The sequence below is a fragment of the Macaca thibetana genome, chromosome 3, assembly GCF_024542745.1.
Source record: "Macaca thibetana thibetana isolate TM-01 chromosome 3, ASM2454274v1, whole genome shotgun sequence".
In the NCBI taxonomy this organism is placed as follows: Eukaryota; Metazoa; Chordata; class Mammalia; order Primates; family Cercopithecidae; genus Macaca; species Macaca thibetana.
Window position 1 is genome coordinate 115,354,113 of NC_065580.1, and position 19,991 is coordinate 115,374,103.

The following is a 19,991-nucleotide window of genomic DNA, read 5'->3' on the forward strand; positions in this document are numbered from 1 at the left end:
GTCAGGGTGGTGAAGACAACGATGGAATCTGGCTCTTGGTGCCACGGTGTCAGCCAAGTGGGATCTTCTCCTCTCCCAGAGCCAGCACCTTCCAAGTGCTCACCCAACCCTCACATCGCGCCTGTCACCACATGCTGTCAGGGTGCCTTTCACTCAGCTAAGTGTGAGACAACTGATGTGAGAAAGCCTCGCAGGATGGCTGTGGTTCAGTAGCCACAGCTCCATCAGAACCCCCAGCCATGCACTGAACCTCCAATCAGCTTCCCTGGGAAGCTCCTCTGCCCTGGAGGTTCAGAATTCTAGGCCTCCACCTGTCTTCTGGGGCTGAGACCCCTACGCAAGAGGCCGGCACATGTGAATATGCACACATGAAAGGAAGAAGCTGAGAGAAACAGGCAGGTGACAACCCAGGTCTGTCCCGAAAGCAGCCCTCTTGGGCTGGGCATGGCAGGGGAGTGCACAGGGCAGATTCTGGAGAACCATGCCCTGCTCCCCAAAGCAGACAGACAAGTGCTGAGAGTGCAGAGGGTGACAAGGCCTGGGAAGGCCCCAGGGGTCTAACACCAAAATTAAAAGATTTATTACACACAAGAGGATGCTCTGTCCCTCAGAGCAGCTGGCCACCCTCCCCACTCTGGCCAAGGTCCTGCACGGAGGTTTGTCCTCAAGGGTGACCCTTCTTGCCCACCCACGGCTAGACTTCCAGCAGAGAGGCATGCGGCCCACGCTGCTGACACAAGTCACTTGGCCAGCTCCTCAGCCACTGCTTTGCGCATCTTGTCCTTGAGGTAGGCGCCTTTCTGCCATTCAGACTTGAGTTCCAGCCACTCATAGAATGGGACCTAGAAGGAGGCAGGGGAGACAGGTCACATGGGCAAGGAGATCCCTTCCAGCCAGTGGCTCTGCCTGCTTGCCTGTTGTCCTCACACTGACCCCTCACCCAACACCTCTGGTGACCAACAGCTCTGCACACCTGCCCCTTGGCCTCCAAGTCTTCAAGGCAGAGCCCATGAACTGCAGGTGGTGCGGGCGGGCAGAGGCGCTAGCACTGTCAGTGCTGGAGAGGTCTGCACACTACTCGGAGGCCCAAGAAGGGCTTCTACATTTTAAACAGTTAAAAATCTTGCAACAACCCAAAGAAGAAAACAGAATGCTTGTGTGGCTCATGAAGCCACATATTCATTCACTGGCGCTTTCCAGGGAAGGTGGCCCCCTTTGATCTTAGCTAAGGTCTCCCAGGCGTGAACCCAGAGTCAGGCCCAGCACCTGCATCTTTCTGCTCCTGCCAGTCCCACTGGTCCTACTTTTCCTGACAACAGGCTCTGACCAAGGGGGCAGAGCCGCTGCACTCAGAGCCCCAACAGCTGTGCAGCCTCCTGGGCTTCGAGCTGCTCATCTGTGAATGGGCCCTACCCTGCCCATCTCTTAAGCTGAATGAGCAGGCTTGGTTGCCTTTTTGGGTTCACCCACGGGGTGAGATGCTAGGAAGGTTAGAGGGGAGGCTGGAGCACCTAGGATCCACAGTAAACTCCTTCCCTGAGCTCCTGGGAGAGGCCTGGGGCCACAGGCAGGGCATGTGTCTATACCTGCTGGCTCAGTTCCACCTGATCCCCTCTCTAGTGGGGGTTGGGGATTCTCCCTGTGTAGTGACCACCTGCCCAAGAGGTACTCACGTCCACTATCAGGAAGCCTGCAGCCAGTATGTGTCGCCGGGCCAGAACAAAGCGACCCAACAAGTCCTTACTTCGGGTGCTGAAGTTGGGGAACTCCCACCGCAGGAAAGCTAGCCTGGAAGGAAGAAGGGGTAGCTGGCATGCTTCCAGTCTCCCAGCCCCTCAGAGGGCAAAGAGGGAAAGCAAAGAATATGCAGTCCAACATCCATGGTGCCCCCATGGCCTCTACTGGGGCCATGGCCAACAGGTCCCTGGCCACCTACCTCTTAGCCCCTGCAGGTGGTGGCTGGCTCCCAGTTGGCTGGGCAAGATGAGGTGCCACAAAGTCCCTTACGGGCAGAAACTGGCCGTCACTGTCCAGCAGCACCTCAGCATCTGGGGCAGAAGTGTGGGATGAGAACATGTTGGGGGACATCCCTCAGAAACCCCCCCACAGGAAGGATGAACAAAGATGGGATTGTGGGGAGCCCAGGTTGACACCCTACAGCTCCCTAGGTCAGTTCTTACTGCAGAGGGGGTGGGTTAGAAGAGTCCTGTTAGACTCAGGCAGTGCCAGGCCCTGTGCCAACCAGGGGGAGCCCTCACCCAGCACCCAGCCATACTGCGTGGCCACCTCGAGGCTGCCCCTGTCGGCGCTCCCCAGCAGCCCCTTCAGTGTCTCCTGCAGCTCCTTTTGCAGGGGGGTCACCTTCCTGTCAAGGGCTGAGGGCCTAGGGGCCACAGCCGAGGCTGGCAGAAGGGGACCTGAGTACTCGGGGTGCTCTAGCATGGCAGTGGCGTTGATGTGGAGCAGCTTCTGGAAGGTGTTCTGATCCTTCTGAGACTTGCCCCCTAGGGAACAAGCAGAAAAAGGGAGGTGGGTCTAGGGGCCAGAGATGGGGAGACCCTGGATGAGAGGGCAGTAGCACCCCTACACCCAGTCCCAGCCCAGTTCTCTGGGTCAGGAGGCAGCAGAGTTATAGTCTGCTGGCCACCCACAGGGAGGGGATGGAGAGCAACGGGGAGTGACAGCCCTGGCCTCCATCTGCCCCAAATCCTCACATGGCACTAGGCAGACAAGACCAGGCAGTTCCCCAGTTCCAGTAGTACTAGGGGTAAGGGGCTCACCTAGAAATTGGATGTGAAATTCAGGGTGGAGGACGGCTTGCAGCTCTGCTTCCCGTGCCTGCTGCAGCACACACAAGGCCCACACCAGGTCTACCTGCAGGGCTGGCTCCAGGCCTGGCAGCTCTGACCCCAGCTTCTCATGTACCTGGTTAAGGATAGGGTGTGGTGGGGAAAGCAGGCTCTCCTAAGGGGCTGCAAATAGCCATGGGTGAGTCACAGTCCAAGATGTGGTCTTGGCCCGGTTGGGATGAGGCCAGAGGAGGCTACTGGGGAACAAGAGGCAGAACCCTGGCCCTTGGTGAGGTCTGGAGCAATCCTGGGCTTGAAGGTACGAGGAATCTTCCTCATGCCCCAAGATCACTCTGGACAGCAGGAAGAGTGCTGCTGAATGCTGGCATTTGATTAGGTTTACTACAACCAACCTACCGGCAGGGAACAAAATCCCTTCTCCCATAATGTCTCCAAGTGAGTACCTGGGAAAAGGGAGGAGGAATCTCTGCTCCTCTGAGAGACGAGAACATCCAAGAGGTGAAGCGCTCCCAGCCCCTGGCTGGTTGTTCTCAGGACTGTACCAGGCAAACCCCTGATGGAATCCTAGGGAGCCTGGGGTCACATGTGGCCTGCTGGCCTCTGTGGCTGTCCTGAAGTCTTCATAAACAAGGCTCCCCCTCCTATCCTGAGCTGGGGCACATAGCATGAAGGCCCACTGGAGCTTCTGAGCATCAACAGGGCATTAAAAGGAGCACCAGAGGCAGGACCCCCCAGCGCTGCCTGGCAGGGCAGTCAGCGAGACAGCAGGATTTCATGTTTGTTCTCAGTGATCCCTAGGATGCCTGGCTCCAGCCAGCTCCCCCGCCCCCTCATGCCACACATAGCGGCCCCTCCCCCTCCGCCCAGCCCGAGCTGATCTTGGGAGGACAGTTCATGAACATTAGCTGCAGGGGAGGGTAAACGTCAAGCAGTGGGAGCCCAGAGGCCGTACCAGGCTGAAAAACTCATCCTCTTGGTCTGGATGGAAGTTCAGACGCGCAAAAGCCAGAAGTACGCTGCATAGGTGAGGCACGGTGATGTCCTGCGCTCTGTTCAGGACGTGCTGGATAGGTCAGAAATAGCAGATGGACAGAATAAGCTCTCTGCCCAGCACGCTGTCCTCCTGCCCAGCTCTGAGTCTGAGGGGAGCCTGCATGGCCAGCAGCAACGGGAGGACCCTCCATCTGGGGCCCATGAGCTCTGCTGGGCACAGAGAAGGACTTACACAGGCCCAGATCCTCCTTCGCCTGGCAGCAACTACCCACAGAGGCTTGGGACACTTAGAAACTGCTTCTTTTCAGTAAGGGCTTTAGAAATATTCTCCAACCAGTAAACTTAGTTTAGACTGGTCACACATAAACGAAAATGCAGGTGTCATCTTTCTGTACAGTTCCACTTTGGCGGGGGGGGGAGGAGATCAGTGATCAGGAGACAGTTCTGAGTGGATTCTCAGCCTCACCAGCCATGCTGCTACCTGCTACAGCTACCCCAAAACGGATGGAAGCACTTACGATGGTCAGTGAAAGAACAGAGGAAACAGTTCTCAAACACTTTTTTGAGAACTGAATAGCAGCCCTTTCAATATAAGCCAAAATGCAAGAAGTATGTATTTGCCCCCACAAGTGGGCATTTTCAGACTGGCTTTGCTTTCCCGACTAAGGCAATGGTTCCCAGCAGATGGCCAGGAAGCCAGCTTCTCTGAGTTGGGGCCAGGCCCTGGCTCACCTGGGCAAAGGCCTCATACAGTGGCAGGTTGAGCCACTTGAGTAAGGCGAAGGACTTGGCACAGCGGGCCACCTCACCAGAAGTCAGGCTGGGCATGAGGGACAGCAGGTCGGCAGCCAGGCGCTGGGACACCTGGGTCTGGTGAAAGCCAAGTTTGCCTTCGGGACAGAGCAGATCACAGGGTTTAGCTGCGGAGGGTCAGCAATCCCACCAGCCTCACCCCACCTCAGCCTCGAGGTCTCGCTGCTTGATGTCTGTAACCAAATTTATCCCTGAGCCTGGGACCCAGGAACAGGGCCCATGAGTCACAGTGTTTCTGTGGCAGCCTTCTGGGCCAGTGCCTACCATGCATAGGACAGGCACTGAATTTGACATGGCTGCAGGTATCTGCAGGGCCAGAGCTCCCCTCTCTCCACTGTTCTGTCCAAAGGGCTCACCATAGGCGTAGGCCAGGTCCAAGAGCACACTTTTCGTCAGAGAGAACGGCTTCTGCACCAGGTGGTAGGAGATGGCCCGCAGCAAGGGCACGGACCGCCGGCTCTGAGCTGCCAGTGTCACCAGCACCTTCCGCAGCTCATCGGGGCCAAACTGCTCCACCAACTCCAGGCACTGTCAACCACAGCCGCGCAGAGGTCAGCTCAATGGCCTGGGGCGGCAGGGACGAGCTGGGGGCAGGGGTCCCATGGTCCCATCCAGTGCAGCCCCTGTGAGACAGCAACTGGGCCTGAGCTGACTAAACACAGGACCACTGTGCAGGGCCTGCCTCCTCATCCACCCCAGGGAACCCCTGGACCTGGAGTAGTGTCCACAGCCAAACTATCCCCAGGTCCCAGGATAGGCGACCCAGGGCCCATGAGCTGTGGAGCTTGCTGTGGCAGCCATCTGGGCCAGCCCCCGCTATGACAGGAACGGGCACTGAATTTGACTTGACTGCAGGGCTACAGCTGATAGGGGTTACCACATCTCCAGGAGAATTCTAGCCAGAAGCCAGGCCTGGGCAGTACCTGTGTTACTTTAGGAGCTGCCTGCCATGCCCTCTTCTCAAGACTGTGCTGTGACGGGGTTTGGGGGAAAGATAAAGGTGCAATCAGGGAAGTGCCTGTGTTGGGAGGAGCAAGTGGTGCTTGATGAATGCAGCCACAGGGCAATCACCTGTTGCAGCTCCGAGCCCTCCGGTCCTACCCCATGTGATGCCTGAGGCTCCAGACAGAAGCTCCCGGGGCTCTGATCCCAGTGCACACAATGCACCCCTCTGCAGACAACTGTCACCCAAAGAACAAGTCCAAAGCCGAGGGGAGGCAGGCTGGGTGCCACCTGCTTTCAGGCCCAGTACCTTGTCTTCCAGGCGGTTCATCAGTGGCTCTGAGAGGTGTCCCACTTTCATCATGATGGTCACTAATGTGCGGCCATCTTCAATTTCTGTCCAGCGCCTTTCCAGGTGCATGAGAAGCTCAGTCAGCAGCTCCTGGGAGTGCTGTTCCTGTGAGAGGGTGGCACAGGAGTCTGCCAGGAAGGCCAGGTGCTTGTACTTGAGCTTCCGCATGCGCCAGCGGACCTCCTGCTCCACTGACTGCAGCTCCTTGGAGGTCCTGGGGAGGCCCAGAGCATAGAGGCTCCGCAGCAACCTCGAGAGGGTACCATGCCAGACCAAGTTTATCTAGGCAGAGAAAGGACACAGGAGAAGTAATGTGGCACTGTCAGTCCTGTGTGTGAGCTGGAGGCCCCCTCTCTGAACCTTGTTTCACGTGCATTTACTACAACTCTTCAGAGAAGACAGTATCAGTTCCCTACTCTGTTGTAACAGGGCCAGGGTGCCTTGCTGCTCCTCGCAGCCTTGCTCAGCCTCGAGGCCTAGACGCCTGGTGTCTGTAACCAAATTTATCCCTGAGCCTGGGACACAGGAACAGGGCCCATGAGTCACAGTGTTTCTGTGGCAGCCTTCTGGGCCAGTGGCTACCATGGGCAGGGCAGGCACTGAATTTGACATGGCTGCCAAGTACCAGCAGAGCAGGAGCTCCCCTCAGGCACCGGCCAGATCCGAGGGTACACCTCTGAGCCTGATCCTCTAGGTTACAATAAATAGCACATTTCTGCTCAAGGTGGCTGAGGTCATTTGCAATTGCTTGCAAGCAAGAACTATGAGTGGCAAGGGAAATTCTCCAAGTTTCCCCAATGAAGCTTTGACATAATGTAGTTGATTAAAGAGAGACCACACTCTTTTACATGGTCCTGGCTACAGCTCTGGGTGGTGGGCACACAGACTTGAGCTGCAAGTAAAGCTGTCAAGTCAATACAAGAGGTCAGAGAAAAAGTTGAGCCTGATGGATGTGACCTGATGGTAGAGAAGGTGGCACTTAGGCTTGCTAAGATCAGTTTTGTTATCATTCATGACTTTTACTTGCAATGACATGAAAAGTTTTAGGTATTAAAAACTTGGGCCAGGCAGATCACCTGAGGTCAGGAATTTGAGATCAGCCTAGTCAACATGGTGAAACCCTGTGCCTACTAAAAATACAAAAATTAACCAAGTGTGGTGGCACACGCCTGTAGTCCCAGCTACTCAGGAGGCTGAGGTGGGAAGATCACTTGAACCTGGAAGATGGAGGCTGTAGTGAGCTGAGACTGTGCCACTGCACTCCAGCCTGGGTGACAGAGTGAGACTCTGTCTCAAACAAAACAAAACAAAAATAAAGAAAACAAAAAACACTGGTTTTTCTCCAGTAAAATAATTTGTTTTTGAGTCAGAGAAGCTCCAATCCCTAAACTGTTCTCTAACAAACTAACCTCACAGTTTCTGGCAATGTGAAGTTTCTTAGGAATGCAACTGCTGCAATAAGCAGGAATCCCTGCAGAGCATTAGGCAGTGAACCACCATCTTTATCCTCCAGGGATGTGGCACCCAAGCACACCAGACTCTCAACTGCCTGCAAGAGGAGGAGCACCCTGGGCACAAAGGTTTGCAGGAGAGCCTTTGACATATGGGTAAAAAGACCCCTGGTATCACTAAGCACCCAAATGCAGAGGCCTCCTGGGGATGACCAAGCTGCTGCTGCTACCAGCAGCACCTCTGAACAGGTTCTTACTAAATGCCGGGCATCATTCTCTTTGTGTACCCCTATGAGACACCAACATCCCATGAGAACCATCAGCCCCGCTGCACAGGTAAACAAAGGTGAACTTATTTCTATATAGTTCTGGATCCGAACCTGCACCATGGCCCACCCTCTCTGCTGGAGCCTGCTTTGTTTCTGAAGAGGGTGACTGCTATTCAGGTACTGTTTCCACAGGGCCCAGACTGTCAACATGGGTGGCTCTAGAGCCCTTTGGCCCTGACTCCATCCTCGCAGAAGAGAGCAGATGGTAAAACAAGTGTGGCTCCGTCCTTTCCTGGGCCAAGTCTCTCAACACTGAACCCTCAGGTTCAGTCTCTTCACTTATGAATGAAAGCAGAAACCACACTTTCAAGGAGGTGACCTGGGAACAGAGAAGCCGCTGTCTGAAGGGCTGGGGAGGAGGGAGAAAGTACTGGAGTAAATTCTAATCTTACAGAAGATCTGGGTGTCTACCTTCTGGTTTCATGGACAGCAGGAAAATCTTTGAAAAGAAAGCTGTTATTACATTACAGATACTTGCCTTATAATTTTGTTACAATGTTCAGTCTTGCATCATAAGACTTAAATCACATGTGAGTAAAGAGTCAATAAACAGCAATTAGAATTATAGCCAAATAACAACGGGACCTAACTAAGTTCATTTTATGAATTATATCCCCAGCAAGAAATAAGTATGTACTGTAACCCCAGTCCACACGACACATGCAAATATATACATACTTAACTCCTTCCTTGGATAGTGCCTTTCTCTTCATTACACCTGACAACTGGAAACATGGTTTCAGTGCCCCAGCACCTCCCTTGCAAAGCAGACCAGGGAGTTAGGGCCAGCTTAGCCACAGCAGGAGTCTGTACTCCTGTTTTTGTACATGGAGCCCCGGGGAAGACTCTCTAAGAAGGGAGTCCCTCACAGTGAGCAGACTGAAATCTGCCCTGCTCAGTGCCACACAAATGGGTCTTGTTGCCTCTCTCCATGGTCATCCTCGGAGGGAGGGTCTGAACATGGCTAGATCATGCCCACGTCTGTCTCAAGTTTCAAGGACCTTCCATCGGTTATGCTGCATCTCCTTTGGCTTCAAGAACAGTGCCTTGCCATCAGTCAGACACTGGCAGAGAGCAATACAAGTCCAGACTATACGGTGAGGGGGAAAGCACCCAAAGAACTGAGAACCAGGCTCGCTTCCCATGCTTCTATTACTAAGCATCTCGGCTGTCTGTCTGTAAGACAAGCATAGCAATATTTACCTAACAGGGCTCTCGTAAGGATAAACAAAGAGAAAGCACAATAAAACACTTTGAAATTTATAAAAAAATGAAAAATACCACAAGACATGCAGGGCCCCTGTCTATGTTTGGTAAGCACTGGCTGCTGTGGACCCCAGCATTTCTGGCTGTTTTTCTCTTGTCCATGCTCTCAGACAACACTCCGGCACCCACCTGACTGTTGAGCAGACAGAGAAGTTGCTGAAAGCGGGCATCCTGTATAAGCAAGGCTTTGTCTTTTGGCTTCTCAGACAGCAAGTGAGAGAGCCGGATAAGTACTAGGGCCGCATGATTGTTGTCCAAGTGGTGACTGCCACCAAGGAGCTCCAGGAGCTCCTCTGGCCTTGTGGCCTTCTTGATGAGATGGTCCACCTGGTTCTCTATGTAGGGAGTAAACGCTTGTTCCTTCTCCACCAGCTCCACCAATGAACCTGGGAAGTGGGAAATGGGTGAGGTGGCTGAGGAAGTCAGAGTCTTATGGGCTACCCTGGCAAGTCTCAGTCGGCCAACTGGAGCCATGACAGGGGCCTGACGAGCAGCTTCTCTCAGGAGGCACGTGCATCGCTTTACCAGGTGAGCTGCCATAACGTCCTGGGTGGCAGAGAGACAAGACTCCTAGCAACTGATTCCAAACCCTGAAGAGAAAAAGGAGAGAGAAGGGGCTACTACAGGGGCAGTTCCTGACTCACAAATTTGACAAATGAAATAGAGTCAAAGCCACCCTATCTGTAAAATCAGACTGTCTTTCTTGACAATCCATAGGCATGTAATAGTATTTCTGAAGCAAAAATCTCACAGGATTTTTGTTTCAGTACAGAATGCCATCAAATATCAAAACTCAGGAGCATTACAGCCTGGGTGGGAAGGTTTTCATCCTGCTTGTAATTTGAAATCACCTAGGATGTGGTTCAACAATTCAGATTCCCAGGTCCTGCCCAAGGTCTCCTAAATGATGGCATCTCTGCAGACAGGACCCAGACAGCATTTTTTTTTTTTTTTTTAAATTTCAAGGGTAACTAGGATTAAGAATTACGGACTTGGGCCGGGCGCGGTGGCTCAAGCCTGTAATCCCAGCACTTTGGGAGATCGAGACCATCCTGGTGAACACGGTGAAACCGTGTCTCTACTAAAAAATACAAAAAACTAGCCGGGCGAGGTGGCGGGCGCCTGTAGTCCCAGCTACTTGGGAGGCTGAGGCAGGAGAATGGCTTAAACCCGGGAGGCGGAGCTTGTAGTGAGCTGAGGTCTGGCCACTGCACTCCAGCCTGGGCGACAGAGCAAGACTCCGTCTCAAAAAAGAATTACGGACTTGGCCAGGCATGGTGGCTCACGCCTGTAATCCCAGCACTTTGGGAGGCCTAGGCGGGTGGATCACTTGAGGTCAGGAGTTTGAGACCAGCCTGGCCAACATGGTGAAACTCCACCTCTACTAAAAATACAAAAATTAGCTGGGCATCATGGTGCATGCCTGTAATCCCAGCTACCTGGGAGGCTAAGGCACAAGAATTGCTTGAACCTCAGAGATGGAGGTTGCAGTGAGCCGAAATCACACCACTGCACTACAGCCTGGGTGACAAGAGTGAGACTCCATCTCAAAAAAAAAAAAAAAAAAAAGGAAGAATTCACATTCCCAAAGCCTCTGTGGATATATTTTAACACTGCAGACATAGGTGTGAGCCTCTCGAAACCAAGGTAGATTACATCACTAGCCTACTAAACTCCCCCCTACCAAATTTCTAACAGCAAAAACTCTGAACCAATAAGAAGAAGCACTTCATAACATGGCCCAGAATGATTTTTTCAGTCTTAGCCCTTTTTCTGCCTCCCAACAACACAAGGCCCCATTTTAAACAGGCCTTGCACTTCCACCCCACCTTACAGGACTTGTTACCCGGGTCTCCTCCTCCCCCGATCAGGCCCTTTAAAACACATCTCATCCTTCCAAGGCCAAACTCAATGTTGCCATCTCCAGCAATGTGCTTTTAACAATTCTATCGGCCGGGGGCGGTGGCTCACGCCTGTTATCACTAATCACAGCACTTTGGGAGGCCGAGGCGGGCAGATCATGAGGTCAGGAGATCGAGGCCATCCTGGCTAACACCGTGAAACCCCGTCTCTACTACAAATGCAAAAAAATTAGCCGGGCATGCTGGCGGGCACCTGTACTCCCAGCTACTCGAGAGGCTGAGGCAGGAGAATGGCGTGAACCCAGAAAGCAGAGCTTACAGTAAGCCCAGATCGCGCCACTGCACTGCAGACTGGGCGACAGAGCGAGACTCAGTCTCAAAAAAAAAAAAAAAAAAAAAAAAAAAAAAATCTATTAGCTATTCTAGCTCCCTACAGCGATTAAATGACCCAGGGAACACACATGACAAGGGCAAGCTAAAACGTTCACCCGGGCCTCATTTCTGCCAAAGCAGAATGTACGTTTGAACTTTCTCCACTTCCTGGAACTTGGTATATGGCCAGCACATTTATTTTTACATGAGGGGATTACTGCAGCTGTAAAAAGCTTAGTCTAACTCCACTTAAAGAAAAAAAAAAAAAAAAAAAAGAGAGCGATCTCAGTCGGAGTATTTGCCCAAACGCAACATCTACCACTTTCTGAGCCTAAGTACAGTGGAGAAATCTTTCCGACTTATTTTATTTTTTTCGAGACGCAGTCTCGCTCTGTCGCCCAGGCTGGAGTGCAATGGCGCGACCTCGGCTCACTACAACCTCCCCCTCCCGGATTCAAGCGATTCTCCTGCCTCAGCCTCCCAAGTAGCTGGGATTACAGGCCTGCGCCACCACACCTGGCTAATTTTTGTATTTTCAGTAGAGACGGGGTTTCACCATGACCTCAAGTGATCCACCGCGCCCAGCCTCCTTTCCGATTTTTTAAGAGCCCTAAGAGCAGTTTAGCGGAGTAAACGGAAGCCCAGGAACCGGACTTGGGTTTAGGCAAACAAAAATCCAAAACTTTAGTTCTAAAATGCAGAGAGAAAACAACTTGCACTAAGTCACGAAAACTGGCTCGCTGGGGTCATGGACGGTCAACAGGGGCGGCGTCTTCCAGGCCCGGCCGCGCGAGCTAGATGAGAGAGGAAGCGTGCGCACTGGCAAGCCAGCACGGAACGAGCGGACGGCCAGGCACACCGCATCCCACCGCGTCCCAACCTGCTCCCCAGTTTCACCGCATCCCAGGACCCCTGACACCTTCCCAGCCACGCCTCGAAACCCACGCCCAGCCGCCCCTTCTCCCCGTGCCACAAGACCTACGCCGTCAGAACCACCGCTGACCTCCATCCGCCGCCCTAACTGTCCCCGGAACCATGAGGTGCGCGGCGCGCTTCCTACGTCACTCGGAGCGCCGGCGGAAACGAGGCGAGCCTCGCACCGCCCGTCCGGAAGCCACGTCTCCAGCTTCTGGCCACACCTTTTCGGCGGGTACCGTCTTTGCTGAGTGCTCAAGTGGGGCGTTAGGTGATAGGAAGAAAGGCTTCGGTTGCCCCGCGACCAGTACCTAATCCTCATACGGAGTGCGGGAGACGACCCTTTGTTGTCCATGCTGTCCCGCGATCCTTCCCAGCTTGCGTAGGCGTAGGAGAGCTCCTAGGGCGGTGAAAGACTGGGCTGGTGGAGTGGGATAGGCAATGCTGAGGCATGTGGGGTGTGGGAGGGCGAGTGAGTGGAGACTGGGGAACTCCAGAGCGCCCACTTGCAGCTGCACTTGAAGCTGTTCTTGAGTAAATGCAGGCAGTTTATCTAGACCTAGCAATTTTTTTTTTTTACGTCTAAAATTCTGGATTTTTATGTGCAATTTTCCTGATTTTTAAATAGTGGTGTTTAATTACAAAATAAAGTGCGGGATAGCCCAAACAAAATGTATCCGAGGTCTGTATATGGACTTGATTAATTTTACTTCCTGCACAGCCTTTTATTTTCTGTGGAGTTAATAATTACTTTGGCTGGGCACGGTGGCTCACGCCTGTAATCCCAGGCCTCCATGGGTGGATCACTTGAGGTCAGGAGACCAGCCTGGCCAGCATGGCGAAACCCTGTCTCTACTAAAAATAAAAAAAAATTAGCCGGGAGTGGTGGCGCGCGCCTGTAGTCCCAGCTACTAGGGAGGCTGAGGCATGAGAATCGCTTGAATCCAGGAGGTGGAGGTTGCAGTGAGCAGAGATCTTGCCATTGCCCTCCGGCCTGGTTGACAGAGCAAGACCCTGTCTCCAAAAACAAAACAAAAAATATAAAATAAAAATAAATAATTACTTTGGTTTGTGTTCGTAAACTAAAAATAAAATTGTAAGCCCCCCAGCCACTGAACGGACCTCCTCTTGGCCAAGGAGACCCCAGAGAAACCTTAAAAACTGAATTCCCAGCCATTCTGGAAAGGGAGGTTGAACACCCCTTGTTATAGCCCCTTTTGGCATTTAGACAACTGACCAACATTAATGTTAAAGTAGAGATCATAAGACTAACAGACTGTGGTAGTAAGATACCAAATTATAAATAAGACCTATGGTCATGCAAGGCAAGGGTTAAGTCAAGTTTGCAGACCATCAATCTTGCTGAAGAGGTCTTTTTTGACCCAGTATATTGTGGCTGATTCTGGCATCCTATCTTAAACATTCTTTTCTGCTGACTCCAAGTTTTACACAGAGCCTCACTCTTTTAACCAATTGCAAATTAAAGAATCTCTTAGTCAAGCTGGCTGAGGTGGGAGGATCACTTGAGGCCACGAGTTAAAGACTAGCCTGGGCAACATAGGGAGCCCCTATCTATCCCTACTAAAAGATCTATCTATCTTATCTGTCATATATCGTGTATATATCTATGTATTTGAGTCCACCTATAACTTGTCTATCTTATCTATCATCTAACGTGTATATATCGATGTATTTGAGTCCACCTATAACTTGTAAACCCCCCACACCAAGACATCTTGCCTTTTGGAGCCAAACCAGTGTATACCTTCCACACATTGATTTATGTCTTTGCCTGTAACCCCTGGCTCGCTGAAATGTATAAAACCAAACTATAATCTGACTGCCTTGGGACCACTTAAGGCTTTTTGGGTTTGTATTTTCCTGGGGCTGTGGTCACTCATTGGCTCTGAATAAACCTCTTTAAGAAATTTACCGAGTTTGATTTTTCTGGTAACAGTTAATTAAGATTCCATGTATTTATCACAAATTCTACTCCAAATCCTTCACAAGTTTTCTGTCAAAAGACAATATTACAACAGATTTATACATCTGTTAAAAGCTTTAGACAAATTAGTGGAGTTTTGTTGAGGAAGGAACCTTGAAAACATGCTAAGGGAAAGACGCTAGACACATGAGGCCACATATTGTATAGTTCCATTTATATTTGAAATATCCAGAATAGGTGAATTGATAAGAGTCACCTATGTGATCTTGAGATGGGGAGAATAGGGAGTGAGGTTTGAGGTTTCTTCTTGGGATGGTAAAAGTGTCCTGGAATTAGATAATAAGGATGGTTGCACAACGCTGAATACACTAAAAGCCACCTGTGACATAAGAAATATATATGTGGTCTCTGCATAGAGCTTCTAAAACCCTTGTAACTTTTTTTTTTTAGGTTTTCATTAAGGCATGTTATAAAGACGACGTCATTTGTTTTCATAAAATGCTACATATACATTATATATAGTGTATATATAAATTTATATATGCTAAAGTTACAAAACAGAATTATAAAAAGAAACCCGTGAACCCATTACTCCACTTAAGAAATAGAATATTACCAATATTGTTGCAATTTTCTGAGAGTTTCCTCTTCTTTCTTATCCCTCCACCCCAGCGAATTGCTATCCTGATTTTTTCATTTGTTTTTTAATTTAATGTAAAGTTCCAGGATACATGTGCAGGGCGTGCAGGTTTGTTACATAGGTAAACGTGTGCCGTGGTGGTTTGCTGCACCTATCAACTCATCACCTAGGTATTAAGACCTGCATGCATTGGTTATTTATTCTGATGCTCTCCCTTCTCCCTGCCCCATGGACAGGACCCAGTGTGTGTTGTACCCCTCCCTGTGTCCATGTGTTCTCATTGTTCAGCTCCCACTTATAAGTGAGAACATGCAGTGTTTGGTTTTCTGTTCTTGTGTCAGTTTGCTGAGGATAATGGCTTCCAGCTCCATCTGTGTTCCTGCAAAGGACATGATCTCGTTCCTTTTTATGGCTGCATAGTAGTCCATGGTGTATATGTACCACATTTTCTTTATCCAGGCTATCATTAATGGGCATTTGTAAAACCCTTGTAACTTCTTGAGTGATAGTGACATCTTTTGTTATTCATCATGAGCCCCTTTTAACCATACCTGAGTTTATGCCACTAATGAAGTGGCTTTTGGAAGATGGGAGCTGGTTGTCAGAGAAACCAACCATGTGATTAGAGGGCTGAAACTTTTAGCCCCACCTCTCAACCTCTAGAGAGAGGAGAGAGGCTGGAGATTGATTTGATTACAGTTGATCTAAAAGAAGAAACTGAGGCAAAATTAATAAAGGTGGAGAGTTTACATTTGAACCAAAATGAAGACAGCTGCCCAGAAGACTCACACACAAGTAACCGTGGATATGAGCTTCATTCAGCCTTTGTTACAAGCAGGTTTTTAAAGGCAAAAAAGGGGACTAGGCATGGGGCCAATAAAAAGTTGTTTGTCAGGAATCCTCATTGGTTTACAGAAATAACATTGATTAGTGATGGCTATACATTGTTGAATGATAGGGTATGAGTTATGTTGTGCAGCATGCAGTATTGTTAGGTTAATTTATAGCTACTTGGGGGTCAGTCAGTCTAGAGTCCACATAGTAAGCAGCTTCAAGATGATTATTTAGCAAGAGGGAGGAAGTGGGATGTGACTGCTGTCTCTTTCTCATGCCTTTTTTGGGCCCGATAATTTAGATGAAGCTCGTATTCCTCATATAAAAACACCTCTTTTGATTGTCATTACTAATAGCCAATGATTTTATAAATTATACCTAGGTAATTAAACTTCATAAAAACTTAAACAGTGGGGTTCAGAGAGCTTCCAAGTTGGTGAATGCATCCACATGCTGGGAAGGTGTCACCTCCCAAACTCCATGGGAACAGAAACTCTGAGGCTTGAGATTCTTCCAGAAGTGTTGTGATTAGAGGAACAGTTTCCTTTGGGACCTGGCCCTAAGACTCTATTTATTTATTTATTTATTTATTATTTTTATTTTTATTTTGAGATGGAGTCTGGCTCTGTCGCCCAGGCTGGAGTGCAGTGGTGCGATCTCAGCTCACTGCAAGCTCTGCCTCCTGGGTTCACGTCATTCTCTTGCCTCAGCCTCCCAAGTAACTGGCACTACAGGTGCATGCTGCCATGCCCGGCTAATTTTTTGTATTTTTAGGAGAGATGGGGTTTCACTGTGTTTGCCAGGATGGTCTGTATCTCCTGACCTCGTGATCCGCCTCCCTTGGCCTCCCAAAGTGCTGGGATTACAGGCGTGAGCCACTGTGCCGGGCCCCTAAGACCCTTTTAATCTAGATGTTCATCTAAATCCTTTAAAATATACTTTGTAATAAACTGGTAAACCTAGATGCTATGATCTGATTTTGTCCCTCCAAAATTTGCATGTTCAAATCTAATCCCCAAAGTGTTGATATTAAGAGGTGTGGCCTTTGGGAGGTAATTAGGTCATGAGGATGGAGCCCTGGTGAATGGAATTAGTGCCCTTATAGAAGAGGCCTGAGGAAGCATGGTTGTCCCTTCCTCCTTCTGCCATGTGAGGACACAGTAAGAAGTTACCTTCTATGAAGGAGAGAGCCCTTACGAGACACTGAAGCTGCTGGTGTTTTGATCTTGGACTTCCCAATCTCCAGAACTGTGAACAATATATTTCTGTGGTTTATAAATTACTCAGTCTATGGTATTTTGTTCCAGCAGCCCAGATGGAATAAGGCCATAAAGTGTTTCTCTGACTTCTGTGAGCTGTTATAGCAAATTACTAAACCTGAAGAGGAGGTCATGGGAACCCTTGCTTTGCAGCCAAGTCAAACAGAAGTGTGGATAGTGTGGGACCCACTACTTGTGACTGGTACCTGAAGTGCGGGTAGTCTTGTGGGACTGAGCCCTTAATCTGTGAGGTCTATGCTAACTCTAAGTAGTTAGTGTCTGTTGTGGTTTGAGTACTTGACCCCTCCAAAACACATGTTGAAACTTATCCACTTGCCATCCTGGTTTTAGCATAGAAAGTCTCATGTCCTGGGAAGCTCCCTGACCCTTCCCCGACCCAAGTCCCAGGCAAATTGGAATGCTTGACCACCCTGTTTCTGTCCTGTCCTGGCTATTCACCTTCCCTCCAGTTGGAATCAAACCACAGTTGCTGTGAGCTCTGCAGTGCAGAAGCTGATACAGCACCTGAGGCTGGCTTCTGACTGGCATCTGGGAACTTGACTGACAAACAGTTTCTTATACAGATAATAACTTAATATAAAAGGTAGGGATCCTCCCTGCACTTAAACTGTTTGTACAACAACATGGCTCATGCTAAGCACCTGCCTTTCTTCTGGGAGTTTGGAATTTTGGTGTGTGCCAGGCAGAGACCAGCCCCTGATAAGAACCCTGGGCACCAAGTCTCTATGATCTTCCCTGGTAGATAGCATTCTACACGTGTCATCACAACTCATTGTTGAGGGAATCCAGTGACTTCTGCTTGTCTCTGTTGGGAGAGGACTCTTGGAAGCTCATGCCTGGTTTCTTCCAACTTCACCTTGTGTGCCTTTTCCCTTTGCAGATTTTGCTCTGTATCCTTTTCTTATAATAAGTCTCAGCCATGGGTATGACTATGTACTGAGTCCTGTGAGTTCCTCTAGAGAGTCACAGAAACTTGGGGTGGTCTTGGGGACCTGTGACAAACCTGTTGAGGGACTTTCTCAGAGAAGGGCCCTTCTTCAGGGCCTGACAGAATTGATGTCTCTCTTCCTGAATAAGAGGAGGAATCAGACCCAAAGGCTAGTCTAAAGTCAGCTTGGCTCCCTACTCTGGCAGTACATAACCTGTCCTACCCTGCTATCTATGTGGCAAACTGAGGCCCAGGGAGGGCAAGACATGCCCAAGGACACATGGAGTGAGTGTCCAGGTCTTCTGCAACCAGCCCCAGGCCTCCCCCTGCTTCTATGCCTGCCAGTGGCTCTGTCCCAGCTAGACTCAGAGTGGTGGGTCTTTTGCACCCCCAGCAGGAAACCCTCAGCAGGGCCAACAGTCCTGACCTCTGCCAGCCCTTCCAGCAATCCACAGAACATCTCATCCATCCTTCCTTCTCATCCACCAAGAAGGCCACAGCACCCTCCTCATGCAGTGTGGTGAGAGGTGTGGTACAGTGTACAGAGTGAATCATGACAGCCACAGCCCAGTGGACCCAGCCCTGTCCTACACCAGTGGGGCCCAGCTCATAGCCGTTCCTGGCTTTCAGTCAACCTGGGCTCCTGCTTTGGACATTGACATTGAGTACCTGTGCTAACAAATGTGCAGGTGAGAAGGCCTCTGGGGGTCAGGGTGATGGAGCTGGGAAGGGGCCAAGGTGGTCCCCCTTATCAGGATCCTGGAAGTTCTGGTGGCAGCTGCCATGAGAATGCAGTGGGAGATGGAGGAGTGGCCCCATGGATCTCTCTGGCATGGATGCTCAGCCTCTAAAGGGGGCTGTTTTACTAGCTTGTAAAATCTGCCCAAGTAGGGTACAGACTGGGCTGTCTTGGGGTAAAAAAACATTAAAACTTAAAGCAGTGTTTTATATGGAAAAATATGAAAGGGAATTTTTTTTTTTTTTTTTTTTTTTTTTTGTGAGAGTCTCACTCTGTCGCCCAGGCTGGAATGCAGTGGTGCAATCTCAGCTCACTGCAACTTCCGCCTCCCAGCTTCAAGCGATTCTCCTGCCTCAGCCTCCCAAGTAGCTGGTATTACAGGTGCATGCCACCATGCCTGGCTAATTTTTTGTAGTTTTAGTAGAGACAGGGTTTCGCCATGTTGGCCAGGCTGGTCTCAAACTCCTGACCTCAGGTGATCCACCTGCCTCAGCTGCCCAATTTGTTGGGATTACAGGCGTGAGCCACCATGCCTGGCCGGGACTATTTTAAAATATCATGTGTTAATAGCAAATTTGAGGTTCATGAAGGCCGATAGATCAGGAGATGATTGCCATCGAGAAGCTAATTTATTATTCTCAGTTCTGGAGAGAAGTGCACTTGCCACACCACAGGGGCCACACAGAAAAACACTGGGGTTGGCCCTGAGGCAGAAGAATGGGGCAGGGAGTGGTGGGCAAGAGTTTTTACTGGGGTTTCTGTGGGAAAGGACAGGTAAGGCAGGTCGAGCAGGTTTAGGATTGGGTGGTTTGAATAATTTCAGAGCCTGGGGCAGGGGGGCTGTCCCTCATTGTCTGATGCCTGGCCGTGGAGTGATTAGGACAAGTCCATAGTGGCCAGAGTGTGAGAGCCCCATAGAGGAGGTGGTTGAGGGTGTGAGCATTGGATTGGTTGGTTTGTATTTGAAAAGTGTCCCCTGCCCAGGAAGAGGACTCTTCCTGAGGGGTGAGGGGCTGATGAGGGAGGCAGAAGGCCAAGGCAAGGTGACTCAGGCCCATCATCAGGGTGCAGAACCAAGTATGTCCAGCATATACATAAGAGGCAAGTGTTAAAGCATTGTTTGCAGAAGCTGGAAACATAGTCAATACAGGGAACAGGGCAGGATGGGACTTCTCTGTAAGGGAGGAGCCCCCAGCATCAGGAGATGGATGTGTCTCCTGCAGCCTCACTCTGAGCTGCAGGCTAGACAAGGCTGGGTGGTTCCAGCTGCCCAGGCTGGCCTTAGAGCCCCAGCATGAGCAGCAGTGCATGGAGGTGGTGCAGTTCCATTTCAGCCCTGCCTCTCCCCAACACCTGATCAGCATGGGAGGCTGAGGGCTGGGCCTTGGTGGGCAGGGAAAGACAGGCGGATGGGGAAAGGGTATGCCCGCTGGCCTGTAGGACCTTCTGGTAGTTCCTCCTTGAGATGGGGAGGGGCAGGCCTGGTGCAGCAGCATGCAGGGGCCCTGGCCTGGGAGAGC

At 50.5% G+C, this 19,991-nt stretch overlaps 1 protein-coding gene and 3 non-coding genes across 7 annotated transcripts; all 4 read right to left on the reverse strand.

The window, feature by feature from the left end:
* Positions 1-514: 514 nt before the first annotated feature.
* Positions 515-12,271, reverse strand: TBRG4 (transforming growth factor beta regulator 4). Of its 4 annotated transcripts, none has more exons than XM_050783408.1 (11): positions 12,173-12,271; positions 9,086-9,546; positions 5,869-6,192; positions 4,973-5,144; positions 4,536-4,693; positions 3,763-3,873; positions 2,781-2,925; positions 2,259-2,504; positions 1,937-2,048; positions 1,674-1,788; positions 515-842 (listed from the first exon to the last, which is right to left on the reverse strand). In XM_050783408.1, the coding sequence occupies exons 2-11, from the start codon at positions 9,494-9,496 to the stop codon at positions 741-743; spliced, it is 1,896 nt and encodes a 631-aa protein (XP_050639365.1). In that variant the 5' UTR covers positions 9,497-9,546; positions 12,173-12,271; the 3' UTR covers positions 515-740. The 4 variants fall into 4 exon arrangements, 3 of the variants coding, with proteins under 3 accessions (XP_050639365.1, XP_050639366.1, XP_050639367.1); XM_050783409.1 differs by having other exon boundaries at positions 9,086-9,342; positions 12,194-12,242; XM_050783410.1 differs by having other exon boundaries at positions 9,086-9,342; positions 12,173-12,236.
* On the reverse strand, positions 4,784-4,917 carry LOC126951828 (small nucleolar RNA SNORA5). Its single transcript, XR_007724676.1, has one exon. It is a non-coding gene; the product is annotated as a small nucleolar RNA SNORA5 (small nucleolar RNA).
* Positions 5,335-5,470, reverse strand: LOC126951831 (small nucleolar RNA SNORA5). The gene has a single exon (XR_007724678.1). It is a non-coding gene; the product is annotated as a small nucleolar RNA SNORA5 (small nucleolar RNA).
* LOC126951829 (small nucleolar RNA SNORA5) lies at positions 6,396-6,529 on the reverse strand. Its single transcript, XR_007724677.1, has one exon. It is a non-coding gene; the product is annotated as a small nucleolar RNA SNORA5 (small nucleolar RNA).
* Positions 12,272-19,991: the final 7,720 nt, after the last annotated feature.

Excerpts from the sequence above, each read along its gene's own strand:
- TBRG4 (XM_050783408.1), bottom strand. The coding sequence starts at position 9,496 with ATGGCAGCTCACCTGGTAAAGCGATGCACGTGCCTCCTGAGAGAAGCT. Across the intron at positions 5,145-5,868 it reads TGAACCGCCTGGAAGACAAG|TGCCTGGAGTTGGTGGAGCA; the intron begins GTACTGGGCCTG and ends TGTGGTTGACAG. Across the intron at positions 2,049-2,258 it reads GCAGTATGGCTGGGTGCTGG|ATGCTGAGGTGCTGCTGGAC; the intron begins GTGAGGGCTCCC and ends CTTCTGCCCCAG.